General features: G+C 37.8%; 1 protein-coding gene across 3 annotated transcripts in view; it reads left to right on the top strand.

Moving 5' to 3' along the window:
• TEX2 (testis expressed 2) overlaps window positions 1–25,767 on the top strand; it is a 1,745,284-nt gene that overhangs the window by 1,674,106 nt on the left and 45,411 nt on the right. For all 3 annotated transcript variants that reach the window (XM_044068055.1, XM_044068056.1, XM_044068054.1), the window contains one exon: window positions 1–3. This exon is cut by the window's left edge and continues 118 nt beyond it. In XM_044068055.1, the coding sequence (XP_043923990.1) occupies window positions 1–3 (3 nt within the window). The remainder of the gene's footprint in view (window positions 4–25,767) is intronic.

Raw genomic sequence — 25,767 nt, 5'->3', positions numbered from 1 at the left:
CAGGTAATGTTAATTATATTTTTTATTCTAAATATCTTTAAAATGGCGTTAATATTATGACAACTGATGACTTGTCTTTATCAAGATATTTGCAGATGTCTTGAACAGATGCCATAATGCATGCTGATGTCAGTTTCATCCGTTCACTGCTAAATGTCTTATTGATGAAAAGCTTCCTTCATTGAATAGTTTGCACATGCAGTATATTATACAAACTTTTTCACATGCTCTTGATGTGAGAGAGAGCCTAATAAATGCTTTGTATGTTAACGAAACGAGATGCCCATCAGAAAATAGACAGGAATGCATTGGATTCTGTAAGTAGTCGTATTCAATGTGATATATGAGGTTGTTTCTGCCACAGTATTTCAACATGTGCTGCCCTGTACAGCTGGAATTAAAGACCAGAAATAAGCATGTGACTAATGAGGTTTGCCACTGACTGCAAACTCAGAGCTGTCATAAATACCCCCGATGACCTGTTATTACTAACATGTGGTGTTTGGACTATGACCTCAAAATGCCAAAAGATGCAGCTTTGTTTCCTTTGGCAAACTGGGACACTTCTGCTCCTGTCACACAAGCATCATCCCCTAAAATCACCTCTGCCATTAGAGACTCTGGCACCTTCTTTGCCAATGAACTATCCATTGACCACCATGTGACCACTGTTAGAAAATCCTTTTACATAGCCAGACTAATCACCTGGGACATATCTTCTAGATTCAAGGAGGTTACTGTCCCCATCTACTCCTTCTTTATCACACCAGTAACAGAACACAGCATCCCCCTTGGTATGTACATACCCAGGCATATATGGTCCAGCTTGAGAGACCGCAGGGTTTCCTTATCAAAAGCATCAAAGGCATGTCAGTTTTGATTTATCTTGACCACCGCAAAGTGTTCTCATTCTTCTGTTTCCCACTTTTGGGAGGGAATCAATGCCTAAGCCTTCAAAGATCCAATCTTTTGTAATGTCCTAGTCATCCACAAAATTAATACCACTCTGAAGAGCCACTCCAGTCCTTTGTATTGTTCTACTCGTCCACAAAGTTAGTACCACCCTAAAGAGCCACTCACAAAATGTACGCTTCCACTGAAACATAAATAGGACATGTTGGCAGGATAAATATGTTTCAATAGCATCTCTCTTTTATGGAATAGATTTCCCTCAGAGGTTAAGCAGAGTAGCCCCGTGGCTCTTTTTAATAGTAATTTGAACCAATTCGTTGTGCATTGTAAGTATACTCCCACTGTGGCCCCTGTAGCCCTTATGGAAAGGGGTCAAGGTCTGGTAATAATTCATCTGTTGGTAAAAGAGTGGAATCATTGGCTAGGCTACGTGTGGTCCACTGAATCAACTGCTTAGTATGAACTTAAGTTGATAATTGCCAGTTCTGCTTTGTATAAAACCTGTCTATAAGTTTGACTGTCACTGTTATGTTTTGTGTACTATCGCTCAGCAACAAGTGAAGGGTGAGGACGTAATGATATGCATCATGTTAAAATTCATAATGTGGTTTATATCCTTACCACAGAGATTCCTACCACAATATAAGAGCACTCTACCATTAACAGACGGAAGAAAAAAGTATATAGTTGAAAGATTGGTCTTGCCTACAGCATTTGAGCAACAACGTCTCTAGTACCTGAAAAGATCTTTGAATATAGAGAAATAACAGATGTAGACTGTTTAAACAACAGTTTCTTTCTTGAATGTTGGATTTTACATTTCACACAGCACTTAAGTAAAGCATTACTTCAGGAGTTCTCTGATTAAATGGTATCTTCAATTAGCAGCCTGCATTCATTTTTTGAAATAGTATTTTTTAAAGATTTATGACTGAATAAGTATTCATCACTGTAAATGTGTTTTACAAGATTTAAACTTTAATTAGCAGTCATTCCAGAAAATCTGCTTAAAATAATTTTTCTTCCTACTTGTTAACTTCACAGGATGTTTACAATGTTTTAACATTGCTTCTCATTACAATTTTTGATATAAATTGCAGTAATGAAGGCATCAGAAGAGGTATTTTGGAAGAACTGTAGATCATTTAATGTATTGTATAAGAAATTTTAAACAGAGCAAATTAGGGGAGAGAAAAACAAAACCAAAAGTAACCATGTTGGATTGTAAGTTGGTCATGTTAGCACAGATTTCCTAAGATGGCAAATCTATGGAGGTTTACATAACAAGTAAATTATTATGACTGTGTAGAGGATTATGCTCACTGGGGATGCACAGCAACAGTGCTGCATTTTGAGAGGTGATCTAAACATTAGGGATGGCACAGTGATGCAGTAGTTAGCATTGCTAATTGTATTGTTTAGCTCTTTATTGGGGTGCTTTCTATGTGGAGTCTGTAAGTCTTCCTTCTGTTCATTTATAGTTTTTTCTTTTACTGTAGTTTCCTTCTTTATCCCAAAGATGTTCCACACGTGAATCAATGAATCCCCAAATTGCCTGTATATGCACATAACTTATCCATGCATGCAAGTGTGTATATCCTGAGATGAACTGGTATGTTCCAGGAGTAGTTTTTCTGCCTTTTGGCCATTGAGTGCTAGGATAGAGTCTGTCTTCCCCATAACCCTGATTTGCATTGAGTAAGTAGCAGAGAATGAATGTAAAATTGGGTTGCCTTGAGAATGGAGCTTAGGAGGTCAGCCAATGTTTGTATGATCTCAAGAGCACTACATAGCTGCTACAAACAGCTTATGATTGCAGTCAGTGCAGTACAGTATCACCACAAGGTGATTAAAAAAGTGAAACGAGCTATAATTTAGAAAGGGCTATCACCAGAGATAAACCCTAATACGGGTATAAAACTATTAGCAGTATCCCTTCCCAATTCAGAAATATGCCAAGGGCAGTCATTCTACACAGTGGGTAGAATCATTGTGGAGGGTTGTCTCCACAGCCTTGCTAAATACTAATGAAATATTCCAGAATGCTAGGGGATCAGTGTATGCTAATTACCAATGCATTTTCTTCAGGAAATACATTCGCTTAGGGCAGTTATGCAGCTGAGTGATTTAGAGAATTGGTCAGCTGCATAAGTTAGCACAGACGGTTGTGTTAATGATCACAGCCAAATTACTGCATTCCTGTATTGTGAACAATGGGGGAAGCTATACTAAAAATAAGATCAGGTAAGTGTCTTCAGTGATGTACTGATGGTGGTGGTGTGTATTTGTGGCATTTTTGCCTGTCTGTAGTAGTATGACTGGTCTTTGGGGGAGGGGGGTGTATGTGTGTTTGTCTGGGTGGTCACAGTAGGGGCTTACATAGGGGATAGTTAGAGTAGGACTGTCTGTGTGTGTTTGTGTGTATTGGTGGACAGGTGAATGTGTCTGAGAGTGTGATTGGGTGAGGTATGTGTGTGTCTATTAGAGTGTGTATGTGTATGAATGGCTGAATGTGTGTGTGTGAGTGTAAGTGTGGGGCGTGGCTGCCATACCTCTTAACTCCTTTTGGAGGGATAGCTGCCATTACTGTCAACTCCACTAGATGAACAATCAAAGCCTGTAATACAAAGGGGGGGGGGGCATTAAATACCTGGGACACTTTTTTTAAGTATTACTCTAAGTCGCTTGCAAAATGTGTTCTATTAACTTTTTATCATGAAGCATTTTCTAAACAATGATAAGTATGATACTCTAATATGGGGCTTTAATGACTGACCGATTGTCCGTGATTTACGAGGGAGAGAGCAAAAATAAAAGGCAGCATCAGATAAGTTCTGTAAAGCGGGAGAGTGATTGAGGGGGTATGGCCATAAGCATTTGAAGGCAAGGCTAACTTAATGAAGGAATGAAGACCACAAATCAGAGACAGTTTTTAAATAGTACACTAATTCACATAAAAAGTTAATGGAACAACAGGTTTTGTATCACAGTGCATTTTTGGAACAATAAAAAGTATGAAGCTCTAACGTATAGTATTATTTCACCAGCTGTAATCTTCCCTGATTTATGAAGGGCAAGGCAACATAAGGGACACACTGTAAAATCAGGGACAGTTGAAATGTATAAGTATGTTTCCGTGTATATGCTTTAATGTGTGCATTTATATGGAAGAGTGAATGGGGGGTGCCCGTTCCAAAGCGATGCCTGGATCTCCTGTGGTAAATGCTCTTGATGAGTGCTGTTTAGTGTTAGCGGTACTTGCAAGTGATTCAGAGATATGTAGATTAGTCAGTAATGATGTCTTCCTTCATATGTTATTATGTGTACAGTGGAAACTGTAGTGTAGCAGAGTTGCACATTTATGTCCATTAGAAGCTCGTGTCCAGATATACAGGCCCTGAAACTACAACAGAAGTCTCCAAATTGCATTTTCTCCATTTGTGAAAACTGCTATGTTTGGCCACAGTAATTTCCACAAGCACAGGGAAATGTCTCTGAATTCTAGCCTTTACTGTATCCATTACCTTTATCCGCATGAAGATGCCAGTACCACACACACAAACTGTGTACGAGTTCACTCAGTGCTTTTGTGGGATAGCTGCAGTGACTCCATGTACATACAGTTGTACAACCATACTATATAAGTATGCTGTTGTGCACAGTTCCGTAGACGTTAACATCCAAGCATGTAGTAGAACTTCATATGGTATTACTTGTACAGTAGAAACTGTAGTGTAGCAGAGTTGTACATTTATGTCCATTAGAAGCTCATGTCCAGATATACAGGCCCTAAAACTCAGGGACTACAGCATGAATATTATGATAAAACTTGCATATGGTTTACACTGACTTATATAAATTCTTATTTCTTTTCCCAGGCAAAGACTATGATGCATAAAACTTATACATTTATAGCCAGCCAAATTAGAGATTCATTCCAATGAAAGAAAATTATGTAGAAAATGTTGAGATGACACACAAACAATTTCTCATGAACTCTAAAAATAAAACTGCATTCTGTGTTAAGAAGTTAACAGAGTAAGCTTCTGTCTCTCTTTAATAATAAACTGCACTGTGGAGTTATCGATGTAGTTTTTCGTCATAGCAAAACATATGTTTTCCTCATTTGGTAATATGTGCGAACGTTCTATCTTGTAAATATTTTCACGTAATTTAGTTGTTAATTGGATAATTGAATTGTGGTCATTGTTGACTCCTTTTAGCTATGACATAACGAGGGCAAGGGTAAATAAATACATTTATGTATGGACAGTTTGAGTAGCCAGTTAGTCTGAGTGCATTTTTTGAGGAGGAGAAGGGAAGAAACTGGAGTACACAGAGAAAACCCATACAGATATAAGGAAAACATGCAAATTCCACAAAGGGACCAGAGATCAGGACTAAAACCCAAACCTTTGAGCTCTGTAGCAGAGATCTTTACCAGTACGCCACCGTAGTGTCTATGTTATCGTACAGGCTGTATGAATTCTGCACATACTACAATGTATTGGCTGACTTGGGCAATCAGTACTTTAGCAGTGGGACTAACTTGACAACAGGAGATTTAATCTGGCTGCTGTTGATTGGAATGCATTTTGAAGATTATGAAATACCAAAAGTAACCTTTTAGCAGTGTTACAAAAATAATGTACATAAAGTATAAACAAGGTATATAGTATATAGTAGTTATCAAGCTGTCTGTCTGGGGGGACAGAGCAATGATTTATAATCATTAAAAAGCATTGTATTTACAAAAAAATAGACAAATGCAAATAAGTCACTGGTTTCCAAGAAGCTAAAAAGTGCAAAACAAAAAAAAAAGGTTTTGTGAAAATATGAGAACATCTTTACATGCAACAGTCAAACGTGATCACAAGACAAAAGAAACTAAGGCATGTCTGTAAAGAGAATTTAAAAAGAGGAAGTTAAGGTTAGCATCAAATGTTGAAGATAAAATAATTACTGAATGTAGTGTCCTTGACAGGGAAGATGATGGACAGGATTATTTATTTAAAGGTAGTTGAATAAATAAGAACAAAAATATAGAAAATGATACTGCATTACCCTGTTTTCACAGCAATTGGATGCTTATTCAGGCCTGTCAATGGGCATCCAGAATTGCCAAAAAAGCAGTAATGAGTAATGATATGCAGTCCCTGATATGTGATTGATTGCATATATAATGTGTTTTCTTAGGATCACAGGAGAATAGCATGCTAATGATCCTAAAGGTCCTCCTAGCCGTACTTCACAGAAGTATTAGAAAGGTATTGGTGCCATAAGTTATGCGGGGGTATATAAAATCGGGCTTGAGTGGTTGAGTATATACAAGCTTCCTCTCTCTAACAGAGACATAGGTGCTAGGCCAGGGATAAATTTGAGATTCCCCATCCACTGATCCAAGTTTCACTTGAATAAGTGCAGAGAAGAACTTTGCTTCACATGGTTGGGAAGAAGGGGCCTCTTGAGACACATACATGTACCTCTAGCATGTCCTATTTATATTGCAGGCTAGTTTAGGTCCCTGGATCAGGAGTTTCTGGTGCTGTTTGATTTACGGATGTGCAACAGGTTCATTAAGGCTTGATCAGATGATGTTGTGTAGGCCAGGCATAGGTAACTTCTCAGCAACCTCTAGGAAACAGAGTGCAAGGGCAATGCTTTGAAGCAGTCCACATAGGACTTGTTTTCTATACCATCTATTCTTTTTATCAGGAAGCTCTGTGGCCACTCCACTTGTTACATCTGCCTGGTCAGGTACATGCCAAAGGATGCATTTTATTCAATGACTGGTTTTGTGAGGGCAAAAGGCAACAGAACAATGACATCTTTGGAACTGGATGCTATAATCTTGCTTATAAGCTGCGCAACATGGAGTGGTTTTCTTTAGACACATGATGGTCAAAGGATAAGTTTCTGCTACATGTGATCCCAAATACTTGACTACTGAGTCAATTCTTGGGGAAGTATTATCGATGTAGTAATTTGCAAAGTTGGCTGTCTTACCAAAGGATACTGTTATGTACCTCTCAGCACTGAGTTTAAGACTGTGACTCCAGGACCAGTTATGTCTTTGTCAGCTGTCTTGGAAGATCTTTGTGTAATGGGGAGATTCAATGACTGCACTTAATTTGAAATTGTCTGCAAATTTGGTCAGCAAGAGGCTTTTGACATTAGCCTTGACTTCAGAGAAGTAGATGCCAAGCAAGAGCAGCCTCAATATTGAGTCCTCGGAAAACATTAGTGACTGGCCTTTTTGTGAAGGTAGACTCCCCTTTTTTAACTTCTTGGGTTCTAGCTGTAAGCCAGTTGACTATCCAGAAGGTGATATAGGAGTTTGTGACTAATAAAGTGAGCTTGAATTAAATTGAATGCTTTGGTCAAGTCCAAGTAGGCAGCTTGCACCATTTTGCCCTCATCCATTGCCTTGGTGACCTTCTTGAAGTCATCCACCAGGTTGAGTAGGCATGATCTTCCCTTGACAAAACCAGATTGAATGCAGTATCTCTCTTTCTCTGTGTTTACGGCAACGACATAAAGTCCTTTCCATCTCCTCTGTTGCTCCTTCCTTGGGCTTGTTATTTCACTACTGGTTTGGCCCAGAATATGACTTTTTCAGCACCACTGTGTCCTTCAGCTCATGTCCTCAAGACCAAGATTAACAGTGCAGAATAGCAGTAGGGCTGCAATCCTCAGTGCTGGTAGGTGAGTACCTGTCCGTGTAAATTCTGCATAATAATGTAGATAGAACAACCTCTGCAGCTGAGTCAGACATTGCTATTCATGACGACTGTTAGCTCAGTCATTGTAATTTCACAGACAACATCAAGGCATCTTTCAGTAAGGGGCAATATATTGGCTTATCCTCTTATGAACCATAAGTAAGGAAAAAGAGGAAGCTTCAAAAGAGTGAACAAGAAGGGAAGATGCTAGCAGCTGTTAGAGTAATGTTTTCCATTCCTCTGAGAAACGTTTCTTGTAGCCAGAGAAGTGCACAAAACTTGTGGTTTAAAAAAGGTCAACAGCTCCCATTTGAGCAAAGTTCTGATAAAAGCCAAAATGGTCATGGGAATTTCTAGAATGGATGAATCTCCTTGCACTTTCTTGAATGGCAGGCTATTATGCAGGATAAGAGGATAAGGGAGATCATAGCCTGAAGCTACAGCATCTCATTCCTGTTTCATTTAAGGACCACTTATTTGCCCTTTACCAGTATCCTACCCCATCAAAAAGAGAGAGCCCTATTAGAGGTAAAAAAATCTCCTGGGGAAAAAAAGCTGTCTAAGAGGTCCTACCAGACTACGAAGTCTATTCAGGAGTCTGTTTTTTTTTCTTTTTCTTCCCCCCCCTGCAGCTATCAATTGTCAACAGTTCCTGTCCTCATTCACCAGGTCTACTGGACCCACCTTAGTCTCCCCAGATCAACCCAGTCTAAATCCAGAGTCAGTGAGGAGATTAAGGATACTAGTGCAGTATGATACTGCTGCCAGGGAATGTGGCCTAACTCTTGCCCCCTCATGACAGCCTTGCCAGCTCCATGATTGCTGTCCTCTTCAGGCTCATGTGAGTGAGTCACTCATGAGCAACCCCTAGCTCATGCAGCACAGAGCTGGCGTGGCTCATACGTTGCATATTGCAATGAGCCTAAGCTACCTCCCTGCACCTAAGATGGGTGAACCGACATTGGCCACACTCTCCCATCCTCCCACTGCGGCCACCACCAACAGTGATGTTGCTAATTGAGCACAGGTCATCTGGGGCACAGTAAGAGAATTATTCTTCTGTGCCATATGCTGCTCCAATGTGAGTGTTTTTGGTTCCCAAGAAGACAGAACCCCAGGCCCCTCCTAAACCTAAGCAGGCTAAATCAGATGAAATTCTGAATGATCATGGTGCAGTCAATACTTGTTTAGAGAAGGGAGATTGGATGTGATGTGTTGTACTGCTCTCCAGGATGCATAACTGCACATAAAGATAGTCAAGGTGTCCAGGAAGGTTCTGTGCTTCAGGTTGAAGGCCAGCCATTGCTGGTTCATAGCCTCCTGTTTTGTCACCTCCTCCCAAACTGGTTATTCAGCAAATGTATAGCAGTTGTTACAGCTCATCTCAGGTTGAAAGGAACAAGGTTTTTTCCTTATATGGATGACTGGCTTCTAGCAAGTTTGACAAATGTGTCATTGATACAAGCATGGGACTGTCTACTGCAGCTTTTTTTGGTTATTGCAAATATAGGTGAAAACTGTGTATTCAAAGTACAAGCTCATCTGGACACAAAGACTTCGAGTCAGTCTTCTATCATATGAAATTAAAAATCTTATGTCAAGAATTCTTCTCCCACAGTAATGGCTGCTTCCTGACACAAGATTCCAGTCCTTATTGCAGCAAGAAGTTTCTTTGGTCCCTTTGACAAATACCACATGCAAGTTTTTCATTAGACAGTCAGGGTCCAGTGGTCTGAGAATATGGATCCAGTGCCTTTTCATATTCAGATTTCATGGGTATGTTGTTGGCAGTTTATGTGGTGGCTTCTACCAAACAGTTCTCCTCTGGGCTTTCCCTTTACCACCCCCCCCCCCAAGGATGGTGGTCACTATGGATTCTTCTGCCCTAGAGTGGGGTGGGGCTTAGTTTAGGGCAGACTGCCAAGGCCAATGGAACTGGTCACACGAAATGGCCTCTTTATACAACAGTATCCTAGAGAAAATGGGATCCTTTTTTACATTGCAGGTCCTACAGTACCTCCTTCATCAAAGTGCAGTTGCTTCCCACTCTGACAATATGACATTGGTTTGCTACATCAGCAAACAGGGCAAACCTGTTCCTGTCCTCTGTGTTAAAAGGACATGGAGCTGTGAGGATGGGTCATGTTTATTTAATCACTTTCTGATAAACAGGTTTAGTTGATGTTTACTGATGCCTCACGAATGGTCCATCAGTCAGTTGGTGGCAAACACCATCTTTTTCCATTGGTGAAAGCATTGCCATGACCTGTTTACATCCCCAATCAATGCCAAATACAGTAGCTATTTCTCTCTCACTCCCTCGACAGGGGCAAACATCTCCACATACTGTGGTACAACAGTTGTCTCCAGGTACTTTTTAGTTTTCTCTTATTATGAAATAGATACAGAAAGCTGAAAAGCACAAGGCCAAGAGCATTCTCACAGCCCCATATTAGTCCAGATAGGTATCATGTAGAGGAATCTCTTCAGAACTCTGTGAGGTCTCCTATCTTACCCATTCAGTAGTCCTCATCTAGGCCTTATGTCTGTCAGACAAGACACGTGGTTTCTCTCATTCTTTTGTTGACTATGGGATCCAGCATACCTTCCCAGGGTGGTCCAGCTGGTCAGAAGTTTTCCACTAGTAAAAGATTATGGAAGTAAATGGACAAAATGTCCTTATGGCCCACTAACTTGACCCTTTCTCTGTCCAAAGTTCTGACAGTCTTGTGGTTTTTGACCTACACTTGTGATCAGGCTTTAAATTATTCTATATTCAGTTTGTATTATATGACTTTTTAGAATTTTCATCAGGGTCCTCATTTTTTCTTAGTGGTATCAATAAAAGTATGTAAGGTTTCCCTAAGAGGTTACTTCTTATTAAGACCACCTCTAATAGAACCATACCTCCATGGCACCTAAGCTCTATGTTGGAGTAACTAACACTGCCTCCTTTTGAAACAGCAGCCAAAACTGATCTTAGAGGCTTGTCTTATAAAACTCTTTCTCACGTAGCAGTTATTTCAGCCAGTGTCAGTGGTGCAACAGGAATCACACTTACTGCTGGTACAAAAGGCTGTGGGTTGTTTTCTCACATCAGGTAGATGGATTGCTGGTACTGGACTGTAGCATAAGGGGGGATGCTGCACTCCTAAATGTGCTGTCCTTTGGCTGAGATGTTAAACTCCAGCCCCTTCTGCTTGAGTTTGTGGTAGCTCACATGGATGTAAAAGATCTCATGGCACCTATCGAAAACAGTAGAGGTCCTTTATTTATATGCAAAGATAAATCTACATATATACAAATCTGTTTATGTAAATCATACTAAATTTTCATCCCTATTAGACCTCCACTCCTTTTTCCATAACCACCTATTGATTTTGCTTAATATTGCTAAAATCCATTTACCATTAACGATAATTTCATTTATTTCATCTCATATAACATATATGACATAACTTATCTGTTCCTTTAACATATTCTTTACTTCTACTCTTATAATAGCCATATTTAATCATATCCATGTTTATTTTATATAATTATTTTAAATTATTGAAAAAAATCGTCATTAAATAGTTTTCTCCATAACTTTTTTACTCTCTTAAATTTCAAAAACACGTTTCTTAGTTTGTTGTTGTTCTTGACAGTGTAAACATATTTTCTCACTTTTCTTATATGGCACATTTTCTTTTACTGGCAATTTATCTATTACCAGTCTCTACAAAAAATCTTTGTAGTCTACTTTCTGATTATACCATTTGCTGCTTATTTTTATAGCTTTATTTTTTTATCTGTAAGCTTTTCCAATGGTTTTACATAGTAATGTTTTATCATTACATTATTATTCCATACTTTTCTTTTTCTATGTCATCAGTTTTTATGTTCCACAATTTTTTTTTCTTGGTAACATTTTATTTCTCCATTTATACACTTTTTTTTGCCATAGCCCAAAATTGATCATACTTCTATTTATACAATTTTACTACTAATATCTCATCTTTTTCATTTATCTAATTAACACCTTGTACAAAATTAATGAAGTGACATATGAAACAGTTCATGGTTTCATAAGTTCACAGATTAATTAACCCTAAACCTCTTTCTTCTTTATTTACATAGATAACTCATCTTTTTACTGGGTTTAATTTAGAACCTCATATAAATGAAAAATATCTGCAACAATTATTTTTTAAATGAAACAAAAAAACTAAAAACTGTAGAACTGTAGAACAAAACCAAAGGTGCAACTGGTGAGATAGCCAGGAAACCAAAAGAGAAACTAACAGTTTAGCGCTTTCATCCACAGTTTTAATATGTGAACTTCTTCAAAAACAAATACACATTAAACCCAGTTCCTTAAATATACAACAATACAGGAAATGACATCAAATTCATTGTTAATTGTTAATTAACATAAAATACATTCCAATAAAGTCAAAATCAAATGCAAAAATCAAATGCAAAAAAATAATAATAAACTCAACCGAATAAATTCGATGAAATGAAATAAAATGAAGACATAAATGTAAAAATGTTTCCTGTAATAAAAATGTTAAAAGGCAAACTACAAACCTATCTATATATTAAAAAACACTTTAAATTGATAGACTCATTCAAGCCAGGGAACTTATCAGCCCCTAACACAAGGTGCCACAATGATTCCTTACACTCCAAAACATTGTTTAAATCCCCACCATACTCACTAGTGTGAGCCTTTTCCAACACTGAGAACTCAAATTTCTTAAAATCCCTACAAACTGTTGCATGTTTGGCCAAATAATTGAACCTGTCTTTGTTTTTTATGGCTAAATTGTGTTCATATATTCTCTTTTTCAAAGGCCTTTTGGTTTTACCTACATAATAATGTTCACATGATACACAATTAGCAATGTAAACTACATATTCTGAATTACAGTTGTAATAACCTTTAGCCCAGATAGTGTAGTTTAAAAATCTAATAAATACAGAAGTACTATTACTAACAAATCTACACTGTCTGCAATTGTTACATGCATATGTACCCCTCTTGATGCTGACAGCTCTAATGTTGTCCTGATGTTTGTTGTGGTCCGCCTCAAGCATGGACTTTAAATTAATTACCCTTTTGTAGGTGAATGTGGGTTTAACCCCCCAGGGTATCAACCAATTCTTTGTTGCCCAACACCACCTTCCAATTGTTAATAATTATGTCTTTAATAAGCCACATTTCGTTGACAATGGGTAAAGGGAAGGCAATGTTGAAAGTATATCATGTGAACATTATAATATAATGATAAGTTCCCTGGCTTGAATGAGTCTATCAATTTAAAGTGTTTTTTAATATATAGATAGGTTTGTAGCTTGCCTTTTAACATTTTTATTACAGGAAACATTTTTACATTTATGTCATTTTATTTCATTTCATTGAATTTATTCGGTTAAGTTTATTATTATTTTTTTGCATTTGATTTTTGCATTTGATTTTGACTTTATTGGACTGTATTTTATGTTAATTAACAATTAACAATGAATTTGATGTCATTTCCTGTATTGTTGTATATTTAAGGAACTGGGTTTAATGTGTATTTGTTTTTGAAGAAGTTCACATATTAAAATTGTGGATGAAAGCGCTAAACTGTTAGTTTCTCTTTTGGTTTCCTGGCTATCTCACCAGTTGCACCTTTGGTTTTGTTCTACAATTATTTTTTAAACACTGTTGGCAGCATAAATATACTTGCTGATTATGCTGTTTTCCTTTTAGTACTACATTTATTACTTTCTGCAGAAAAGACCGTACTGCATTTATTACTTTCTGCAGAAAAGACAGGTTTGGTTTATTTTTTCTATTGTATTTTTCCCCATTGAATTCTAGTTAAATCTTTATTCTCAAATTTCATTCCACACAATTTCATTCATTGAAAAATGTATATCCCATTATCTTTGCTACATCACCTAAACTTTTGCTTTTCTCTTTATTTAAACCAACTATATCACCTTTGAACACTTATTTGTGCAAATTATTACTTCTTTTACCCAAATTTTGTTTTTTGCAATTATTATAATGTCACCTGCATATGTTAACAGAACTGGAATTCCTAACCATTCAGTTGTTACATACCCTGCCTCCTTCATTTTGTAATTTATTTCACATGCTATTACATTCATAACTAATGCAAACAGTATACAACTCATTGGACTTCACTGTCTTATACCACTCTTCATGTGTACCACTTGGCTTAACCAGCCATTAAGATTAATTTTTACTTTATTATTACTATATGCTGACATACATAATTTCCCAACTTTCTCACTTATATTCTTTCATTTTTACCCATATGATTTCGTGTCCAGTTGTATCAAATGCCTTAAGTATCCTATCACAATTTTTGCTTCTTCTATTCTATTCATGATATCCGAAATGTCTCTAGCTATCATTAATAATTCTTGACAACCCCCTTTATACTAGATATACCATCTTCCATTTTAGTTTCAAACTCCTTTTGCATTATTTTCATAAAAGTCTTATAATCATTCAATTCTATTGATCTCCAGTTTTTTTAACTGTCTTCTGTCTTCCTTCTTCATATATGGATTTAAGTATTCAATGACATAATTCTTTATACATAAAACCGTCATCTAACCATTCATTCTCAATCTTTAAAAAATATTTTTTTTTGCCAATCCCTTAAATTTGTATACATTACATATACTATTCAATCAGGTCCTACAGCCATATCTATATTTCTTGTCCTGATATTTTATTTAACTCATTTAAAGAAATCTCCTTTTCCAACTCTTTATTCTCCTTTTATCTCTTTTTTTCTATTAACTTTTTTACTTTCCATGTTTTTCACTGCCTTCTTTTTTCTTGTACATATTGCACTGCATTAATCATAATCTTTTCCTGAGTTCTTTCTGTTTCCCCTTTTACATTTTGTATTTCTATTACACTTCCATCTTCCTTTATTAATCCGCTTAAGTAGCTCAATACCACTACTCTTTTTCCTTGTAAAAAACATATTTGCTTATATAACAATTCTTATATTTATTGATTTTTTTGTAAAATTCTTTTCTTTGTCAAAGTACCTTCTATAAATATGTGCAAAATCTTCCAATACCTTGTTATATGTGTTTATATTTTTCTTTCTCTAGTTTTCTTACATCATATTGCCACTGTAAAAAAAAATATATTTTTCCTTAGATATCATCCAGGCCAATTTTTATAAAATGTTTTCATAAGAATAAGATCTTTCCATACTGTACTACTAATTTATTTGCTTCTTCATTCTATGCTTTCTCATTTTTCCTTGTTTTCCTTTATCTCTATGTATATTACAAGATGGTCAAAATTCCTGTTTCAGCTACCTCCCCTTATCCTATTACTAAACCTTCTGATACTATAATGTAATATAATATAATATATTTATCACTAGTCTAAAATCTGATGAAATAAGTTTTTATTTTTTTACAATTAGTATAAGCATATACTGTTATAATTCTGTTTTATTAGTTCTTTCCATTTTAAGTCTACAATGGTTAATCTTCCCATTTTTGCTAATGTTACATCTAATATCTTTACTATACTTCTACATAATATGGCTATTCCAGAGCATCTCTCATTTCACAAATTCCAGATTATCTTTCCTCGCCATAGTTTCTTTGTTTGTAATCCTTCATTTGTTAAAGATCTTGTGTCTTCTAATATAATTGTATCTACATCAGATGTATTACACCATTCCAGAATTCCTCTGCTTCTTACTGTATTCTTAATACTACTCATAACTACAGAAAACACTCTAAAATTTTAATTTCCCCTTTTCCTTGGGTTCATGGTTTCATACGTTCATAGCTAATTACTAGTCTAGCTTTCTTAACTGGCCATTCTAAACCTAGCCATTTTCATTTGCAAATGTGAGACTCAGACACTGTACCTTGTATCTGTGAGTTAAACACCTTAACTATTATACCAACCCCCTAGTCATTATTTATATATATATTCTTTCTCATCCATTTCCTTTCTTTTTTCTTTTGTACTTATCCCTTTAAATGTTCTTTTTCCATATTTTATCATTTTTACCAATAGCATTCTTTTTTCATTTTACTACCTCCCAAATTATGTCGTTATCACTTATTTCAGAACCTTCTTCTGTGCCCTTTTTATTATTTTTTCTCATCTTTTATTCTTTTCCTACAACTTATAAAATTTCTCTTTGTTAATTTTCTTCTTTCTTCATTCCTTGCTCTTTCATTTTTATAATCCATCCATAAATGTCCAATTTTGTTACATTTATAACATTTTAATTCTCATTCTTGCATCATGTTCCATTTCTCCACAAATATAACATTTTATTTTGTGACAGTTACTTATCAAATATCCTTCTATTCCACAAAAACATGTTTTGGGTTGTCCCCACTATTTTACAACACTCCTGTCCCACTCCACATTTGTCATGCTTGGTATATGTATAATTTATTCTCTTTTATCTTTAAAAAAGAAAAGACATGAGATATGTTTTTTGCAAGTTTAACCTTTATGTAAATCTGCTACATATCAGTCAGGTCCAAGAGCTTTATGTAATTTAAATGCTTTGCTTGCTGTTAGAATTTTTATTTCTGTAATTAGAGCCTTCAACATCAAGTGGTGGTCCTTGATTAGTTTTTGAATATTTAGTGACTTTAGGTAAGAGACTAAGCCCATTATACAAACTTTTATGGGAGTGTATGTTGTATAGATTTGTAAAATTGAAATTATTCCATCTGTAGTAGTTAAATTACAAGTTGTTTGGCCATCAGTATTTAAGGACAAAGTTGTGTTAGTTTTTTTGTATTATAGAAGCTAATTACGTTTGATGAACTTAACTCAAAAATATTAAATTACACTCTACTGCCACTACTCAAGATAAATTTAAAGAGTATCCAGAAATTAATTTTGACTGAAGATCAGAAATTTGTTTTTCAGTACAAAAGTCATGTTGTGTAATCAAGTTAGACTGTCACATTCTTACATTGGATATGACATTAAATTCAGTTTGTTAGCAGAGCTTTTTGATGTAGTATGACTTGGTGATAAAATATCCCCTAGGTTCAAATTTTAGAGACACTGATAATGTGTCTAGATGAGTTTGTGTGTGTGGTTCAGTTCAGAAAGCTGTTACTTTTGATTTAATAACGTATTCTATTCAGAATAAAGTATCCCGTTTCAATCTCTAGATAGAGAGATGTATAGTAAAGTAAGAACTATACAGAGTGCAAATTGTGAGAGATCAGAAAAAAGTCTTAGAAGTATAACATTATCTGCTCTAAACAAAGATAAAGAATATAAGTCTAAAAACAAGTCAGTAAGTGATCAAGGCTCGTGTGATGATGAAAAAAACGGATCTTGATCTAGTCTGAAGTATAAAAATCTATAAGGTTCATTTTTACACAAAAAGAAAGTATATTGGTCAAGACTGAAGGATAAAAATCTAGAGAGTCCATTAAATTAGAGATTTGCATGATACTATAAATACATTTTGGAGCATTTGCATGTTAGACTCCTGCTTTACACTTCTTGTCTTGATTTGAATCAAGAACTCTGTTCCAGTCACCAGCAAAAATAAAATAGTGGTAGGTAATTTTGCAGAGAAGGGGAAGCCCCCCCTCCTTGGCATACAGTGAGAAAGCCCTGACTATGCTGCAGGAGACCCGAGTTCATTTAGATGCAGTTGCCTGTAGGAGCTTGTTGAAGATGATGGAGATGAATGACTGCAGCTGGCTTGCCCCCCTGAGGGAACAGAGGCATCACTAGCTCACATCATGTGGGAAATCACAATCTCTATGTGTTCACCCATTGGAGTTCCCAGCCAGTAGACCCCATGCTGCCATAGTGCATTTGCACTATAAAGTCAAGGGAAACTGGTACGTGATTCATGCTTCACTTCAGCAGTGACTGCATGTTCTGAGAAGTTACTGCAGGGGCTGCAGAGAGGTAGTCCACCCCGCAGGACTTTTATGTGTCCCTCTCCCAGTCACCCCTGTTCTTGCTAGGGAATGGAGTGCTGACAGGTTCCTAGGCAGGAACAAATCAGTCTTGTCTAGCTCAGGAATACCTGACTCCCTTTCCATCAGGGACTGTTCAGGAAGCATCCTGAGATGTTATTGACGACCACTGAGGTGTGTTCTTGGCTTTAGCAAATGCAGCCAGTACATGCTCCTTAGTTATAGTTGGAGGGGGTTATGTTTGAGAGTATTTCTTGGGGGATGGTTGTGGGTGAGAGGGAGGTAAAGTTGGAATTGAATTTGCCCATTAACAGTGTTGCTATGTCGCCAGGCTTGGTGAATGTGGCACCATTAACCACCAGTTCAGCACATTGCTATGTGCTGCCCTTGAGGTTTTTGACATAGTTGAAGTAGGTCTTGTGGTTATCCTTCACCAGGAAAGCTATCTGAACCTCAAAGTAAATAAAGTCTGCCATGAGTAGGGTGTTAGGTTGGATGGTAAGTGTCTCCAGTAGGTCCAAATATGCATTGAGTTTCTTGGGTCATGGAGGGTGACCTATGGCTGGCTAGGATATGGTGTGATATTTTGCTTATGGTGATCTGCAAGTGGAGGAACTCCAGCACATCATCCTATTTGACCAACCTAGAGGTATACTTGTTACAGATATATATTGAGACATCTCCTCCTTTAGCTCTTGTCTGTGCAGCTACTGGTCTAAAAGTGTGGAAGGCACTAAAACCTTGCACTGCTGGGGGTACTCTCTGCCACTTTAAAACATCTCTTGGTAACTGCACAGATATCTATTCTCTTAAGTATAAGAGGGCTTGGAGGAGTGTAGTTTTTCATTTAGGCTCCTGGCATTGAGCAGTAACACACTGAGGTTCAGTTGAGTTGATTTTGCTATGTTACACATCCTGTATTAATATCACCATTTATTTCAGTTGTGTAGTGGCTTGTGCTCATTTACCATTTGTTATTATTCTTCACAATTCTTCAGTCAAACTTAAAATATTTCTGAAATTTTGATTGTCATAAGTTGTTGCCAGTCTTTTTACCAAAAGTTTCAGTTTGATTATTTTTACTTTTTGTCTTCTATGATATGTATTAGAATGACAGAGAAGGAAAAAAGGGCAAAAAAAGGAAAAGTTGTTAAATCTGGCAGTGAACCTTCATCAAAGCCAGACTGTCAGAGAACTGAAGAAGTTAAAATCTCCCACTTTTAATAGGGGAATAGTATGACTTCTCAAGTGACTCCATATAAAGGGAAAGGTAGTCATTTACATCCTCAGTTGAGCCAAAGGTCAGTATGCTGGCAGCACCTTTATTTGGTATCTAGATTGGTGTCCTCTGAAATCTTGCTTGATCTAGAGGTTTTCAGCACTGGAAGAGCCTGGTGCTTTATCATTTCTGTATCTAATTTGGCCCCTGAATTGGCTCAACCATTCCTTGTCTATAAATCTTTTGCCAGGTTATATTTTAATGTCATATAGGAAACTTCTTTAAAGCATCAGGGATCTATTTGTATGCCAACTTTGGATTAATGTCAGAATATGAATAGAGCACTGAGATATGAAACTTTTCAGGTATCTGTGGTGGTTCAGGAGGGAAAAAAGGAAAAGGAAACCTTCCCATTTCATTTGCTGAAGATTTTATGTGAGGCAAATTCATTCTCTTCCTTCAAAATTCTGGAAGGAGTAATTCATCTCAGTCCTCAGGGCTGTACTAGGACACATTCTTCATAGACAAAAAAAATGTATGGGTGGATTTTACAGTGGGCTGCATGCAATCTCTCTTCATGTGAAGTGAGATAGAGAAATGATGGGCTTCCTGATGAAAAAATGATTAGCATCACCAGTTTATTTTACTTCCAAAAATGTTTTAAAAGCTAGTAGCCAGGTACCTGATGCAGAGTTTGCTTTGCCACTAAGATGGCTGAGAAAATATTTAAAACACAGTTTGACAGAATTAGAGCAATGCACATATGTCTGCTGGCACTGTGGCATAGACAATGAAGCCCTGTTTATGACTCAGGCAACCTGAGTTTCCTCAAAGGCTTGGGCACTAGGAGAGCCAGGTGAGAATGATGGAAAGAGCAGCTAGTTATTGGTCGCTGTTCCTGTGGGGGATTGAGGGTTGCACATGGCTCTGGCTTGCTGCTTTGGTGCCATTTAGATGAAGCTCTTGATGATGTCCTTCAAGAATGCAACTGCAGTCATAACATATGGGTTGTCTTGCCTCAGGCAGCCCTCGGTCGGCTGGATTCCAAAGTCTGGGTCCGACGTCGGCTGATGTCGCATTTCTCTCCGACGTCAGAGCGGCTGGAGTATATAAGCATCAGCCGACGCCATCTTCTTCAGTCTTTCTTGCCACGCGGTGCCCGAAGCAGAAGCAGTTCGCAAGTGCCGGTCGGTCAGCTCCTGTATTCTTCGAAACCGAAGTCATCAAAAAAGCTAAGTACCCCGTTGGGGACCTTTTCTTGCCTCAGCCGATGTCAGAAATTACTGAAAAAGTAAATAATTGTTTGTCTTGTGGTAAACAAATACCTCATAAGGATTTCCACTCTTACTGCCTCCCTTGGCTTGGCCCAGACCACGACATCTCGGCCTGTGCCGCCTGTGCTCGTTTCAATAAGCGCACTTTCAGGCGCCGGGCGGAGTTCGCAGAAGACTTTTTCGGCGACAAATTTGATTATACAATGCCGTCGGAACAACCAACGCAGACTCCTAAGAAACGAAAAGATCGGGACCGACATTGATGTTACCCCTGTTGAGCATGGGCCTTATGACCATATGCTACCTCTGTGCAATGTGCAAAGACACTGGCTGGAAAAAGTCAGCATGCTGAGTCACTCTTCCTTCAACAGGCAACACAGTGGAGCTCGAAGGAGCAGCCAAAATGGAGAGGGGGAGCCCAAAGTGGGCGAGTACACTGCTTCAACAGACCTTGAAGCAGGCCTGATCCCTATCAGCTGACTCTTACCATAGGGGAAATATAGGATGATCCGTCAAACCTGAGCAGGAACAAATGTGCAGTGGGGTTCTTGCATAGCAGAAGGATGCCTGGTCCTTACTCTAGCAGAATGTTTGCTGAAGAGAGTGGAGTCATCAGGCAGGTTTGGAGAATGAGGGGAAAAAAAACTTAATTTCTTTACTTCATTATTCATATCAAATCAAAGTGAGGCAGCTGTACTTTCTGGAAACTGTACCCTTTGATAAGGATAGTAAGCTGTTGTTTAAATAAGGCAAATAAGTTAGCAGATTTCATACATTAGCTGTTACTGCACTCTGTTTAGCATGCATACTTTCTAATAATGGTGCAAACCTGCAGCATCTTCCTTGTAGCAATATTTCCAGTAGTAATATTACTGATAAACTAAAAAGATCAGGAGCTACAGCAGGTAAAATAGGAGTTCATGCACTGAGATGTGCTTATAATGGTACATCAAGTACTTCAGTGTGAAGGGTTTGCCTTTTCCAGAATAGCTCAGAAATTGCTCGTCATAGACATGTTAGAGACAAATTGTTGAATGTTCCTGTGAGTCAATAGTTTGGTCACCCAGCAGATCATGGCATTTAAGTTCTCGAAAAGTTGTATAGGAATAGATATTTCTTTAAAGGTATATGCGTGGTTTTGAGGGATGGAGTCCTGACTGCAACACATGTTACCCAAGTATAACTAGTGGTTCAGCCACTAGAGGAGACAGGCAGAGGGGATGGAAGTGAATGGCTTTCAGCTTATCAGTCCTCTGGCGGAGAGATAAAAATTCCTCCTTGCAGCTTGGTGCTTCCATATGTTGATCGATGTATACTTCTGGCTGTTAAGCAGACTACCTTAGCTTCTGTAATGAGAGCTTTGGTGGGTGTGTGAATCACTGATGATTGGTCACATGATTTCACTGATCTCACGTGGACACTGGGCCCCAATTAGACTGTAACTCAGTCCCTGATGAATGGAAGCATGATAATCTCACACACAGAAACTAGTAAGGCAAGCTTTCCCCTGCAAAGGAAGAAGGGTATATGTTGCAAAAGCTTACAGCAGGATTATGTTAGCCCCTCTGGAAAGGGAATATATGGGTTCCTGGTGAAGAGTAAAAAAAAATAAGTTGCTAGAGGGATATGGGGGTGCAACAAAAAGTGTGTGTGTAACCCCTGCTTCCTAGTATCGCAGAGCTTACACTCAAGACAAAAAAAAAGTTCTAGGAAGGGGCCTTTATCTCCGAATTTTCAAGGACAAATCTGAAGTACTTTAGAAATTATTAATTTCCTACAAAAAAAGGAAGATTATGCCATTGATTCTTTTCAGAGATACTGCTTGCTCATTCCTACCCCTTCTTCTATTTTTTATACCCCGTAAGAGGCAAATTTCAGAATTATCTTCCTGCTTTGCAACCTGTTACTGCAAACATGGGTTTTGAAGAAAGTTCAGCAAGGGTATACTGAAGTTCTTCAAATGCCTCAAATGTCTCCTTACCAAGTACATAAAGTTTTACAACAGAACAAAGGGCATCTTTACATGAAAAAAAATCAAGACTTTTATTCCTTCATTCTGAAAAAGAACAAGCCCTCAACACCAGTTCTAGAGCTATCAAATCTAAACATTTGCATTACTGTTGCATCTTCCTGTTATCAGTGACAAAGATGATCCTGTACTGGTTCAATTTAGAGTATTTGTGAAGGCCAAGCCAACCACATCTACCGGTACTCATTTCCTGTAACCTAGTTATAAACTCTTATCAGGTTTCACTAACAATGGCTTTTGGATTGAAAATATTTTGGTGGTTATCCTAGAGATTATTTTCTTGTAGGAAAGTAACCACCCTTTCCCTCAGGATTCTCTCTCGATTTTTCCCCTGCCACTTCTGTTTGGTTAATAAACCTGTAGTTCTGCAAATGTTGTACAGGGGTAACAAACTTGCTGCCTTCCTGTCTTCAGGCACTTGTGCTAGTGATCTGTTGAAAACCTCCATCAGGGGATCCTCCAATACACTGGTCAGATTTCTGAGGACCCTGGAAGGCAGCCCCACCTGGTCCTTTGTTATTTATTTTCCCCTAGGGAAGTCATTTCTTCATCAGCCTCCTCTCTGTGTTGCCTGGCCAGTGCTGTTCCCACTCTGCCTTGCCTCTCAGTAAATGTGGTGTCCTCCCATGCTTTTCTTCATAAAGACTGATGGTAAGCTATTTGTTCACTAACTCTGTTTTTATTCAGTGACCTGCGATCTCCTTCTCATCTTTCTTCAGCCTGGCCAAGTCTGTACTTCCCTTCATTCTTTGTTATACACTAAAATAAGTGTTTGTCTCCCCACCCCCATCTTGACACCCTACTGCCAGCTTCTTTGATGCCTTTTACTGTCCTCACAACCTTTGTTGTCTTTCTACTTGCCTTTCTGTACCATGCCTTCAAATTCCTTCCATTCCATTAATTTTCTACCTTGTCTTTTGTCCTAATGACTAGCCTAATCTTTATATGGACCCAAACTGGCCTTGTAAAGCTGTGCTTGTAGATTTATTAAAGTTGCATTGGACATTCAATCTGCACATTTTTTTTAATTAAACACCTATATTGAATTATCACTTGTGACACAGGCAAATTTACATCAAAGTAATAAAACTGTATTAAGTTCACGTTTACAAACATTATACTTCACATATATTGCTATACATCATATAACCAAAGCAACATTACATAAGATGCTCAATTCCTGTCTTCTTTTAAACAAGAAACATGTTTATTAAACCATCACTTACAACATAGGCAGTCATGCATTTACATAAATGAAAACAAACCACACTGACACAATCCTAGCTGCAAGCATTTTACATCACAAATCTCCACGTTTTTATTTTAACTGCAGAGTGTTTAACATGTTTTGACCCTGCCTTGCCTTAAGTTGCCTAACCATAAATACACCTTTAAGTTGTTTCAGTGTAGATTAAAATCCCAAGTGCAGATGTTTGTAGAGCCACTGGTTTTGCAAAGATAGGGAAGGTCAGGGTCTTTCATTGCTTAAAAACCAAGGCACAGGTCACCTCTGAGCAACCTGTAAGCTACTGTATATGAGAATTATGCTAATCAGTTGTGATACTAGGAAGATTTAAGGCTTTGAGTTTCATGTTAAGTTATCTTTGGGACTTGGGCAATATTATTTGATTTATAAGTACCAAAGAGAACAGTGCATTTAATGATGGGTGTAATCAGGGAAGAGTACAGTGACAGGATGACTTCTTTGGATCTTGAAGACATTCCCTTGGAAATTAACTGGGCTGTGTAGAAGGATGGCCTGATTTTGGTGGAAACAGAATGATTGAATGAGAACATTTTATCCACATAAGTATCCAGATTTCTTACAATTATGCATATTTTAATACGAGCACCATTTAAAACATATGAGGTAGAAACAGCTTTTTTATTGAATACTACTATGGTGCACGTTTCTTTTCTCTTTTTTTTTTTTTTTTTGTGCATTTAACTTGACTGTTTTTAGTATAGCAGGAAGGTGGATATTATAGCCTTTACAGGAGCTGTTTAGTATCAGCAAATGAGTGGATAATAGTGCTCAGCTTCAGTCATGAGCAGACTTGGTCAACCACATGTCTGTCTGTGCTTTATCACTTTCCTCTTCAGGAAAGTTACTTTAAAGATAGATGTCTGTTTTAACAGACTTGTCATGAGACTTTATCATGTTTTTTAAGCAGGAGTACTTTTTTTTCTGTCAGTTTATAAGTTATGCAAAGTAACTGAAAGCCATTTTTTCTGTGGAGACGTGTTTATTTTACTTTTTTGTGGGTGGACAAAATGTTTTAAGGTGCTTTCTACTGTATTTTTCTGTAAAAAAAAAGTGAATCTTAAAAGACTTGTAGTTTTTACAGGCATTCACTGCTTGACCATGGTACAAACTTCCAGTCCCATGTTTGGTTCTTCTTCCAGCAACAAATAAGTTAAGCAGCCAGACCTTGCCACCTCAGCAGACTAGCACTTTGCCATAGCTGCAGGAGACTGACTCTGCTGTGGCTATTTGTCGTATCTCAGAACACTTCTCTTTTACCCCAGATCCCTCTGGTGTATATTCTACAGCCACTGTGGACCAGGGATTAGCCACGTCCTGTCTGGCTGTTGGGGTCCCCTCAGCAATCAAGGGAACCACTCTTCTCAGCACTGGGAGAGGGAACAGGGAGGTTTCTCTGTTGTGGGAGAATGCTGTGTCCATGCATGGCGAAGCTGCTGCTATAAGTTGCATAGCTGGCCCCATTTTTCCTGTTAAAAAGAAACAAAACTAAACATGTGTCTACTCCTATTTTCTTTAGACAGCAGTAATTTACTTGTTTCTGGCTTAGGGCTGAATTCAGGCTATTGAGCTTTCTTGTAAAGTAGTTTCTGGTAAAAGAAAGAGGGATACCTCTTTTCCTAAAGAGATTCAGAATTCTGAATCTGAACAGGAAAATGAAGGGACTGGTAAAGGGTTTTCTCCTCAGATTTCTGATTCAGACTGAGAGGAGAGCTCAGTTTCTAATTCTCTCTGTGGGGGGTTCTTTTTCTCTGAGACTATTGCTAGTATGTGCCAGAATTTTCAGTGGGATAATACTAAAGTTTCTCAGTGCCTTACAACATACTATGAATTGTTACAGGTGGAATTTCCATAATCTACACCCATACCCATTCCTCCAGTTCTGTCTGCTTTAGAGGATGTGTGTGCTAGTACTTGCAGTTTTCCTGATAGCCAGCTATCACCGTAAAAAAGCAGATATGATGTATAATTTACTCAGTATTTTAAGTTTTTATATACTGTTCCCAAACCTGACCCAGCAGCCATAGCATAAGTTGATCATACTGTTGCTAAACACTTGGTTAATTCCAATCTTATGCTTTCTGACGGGGGGGGGGGGAGGAGTATTGCTAAGTATGGGAGGGTTCTAGTTGCTGCCAACAACATAACCAGCACCCATTCAGGGGTAGTTGTTCTCCAGTTTTGTAATATTTGTGAGTTACTATATCCTATTACTTTTCTTCTATCAAGGATTATTTATTGACCAATGTGAAGTTGTTCGATCTTACCATTTGTTCTTACACACGGGTTCGGAGCCGATCCCTCGGCTCCGAGTCGGCCACATTCTAAGCTCTGCGTCTAAGAGAAGCTCGAGGCACAGTCCCTATCCCATGATCCTCTCCTGCTAACCC

Source organism: Protopterus annectens, chromosome 4.part0, assembly GCF_019279795.1.
Source record: "Protopterus annectens isolate FY-2018-M chromosome 4.part0, PAN1.0, whole genome shotgun sequence".
In the NCBI taxonomy this organism is placed as follows: Eukaryota; Metazoa; Chordata; order Ceratodontiformes; family Protopteridae; genus Protopterus; species Protopterus annectens.
This window is presented reverse-complemented; position numbering and strand designations above follow the sequence as displayed.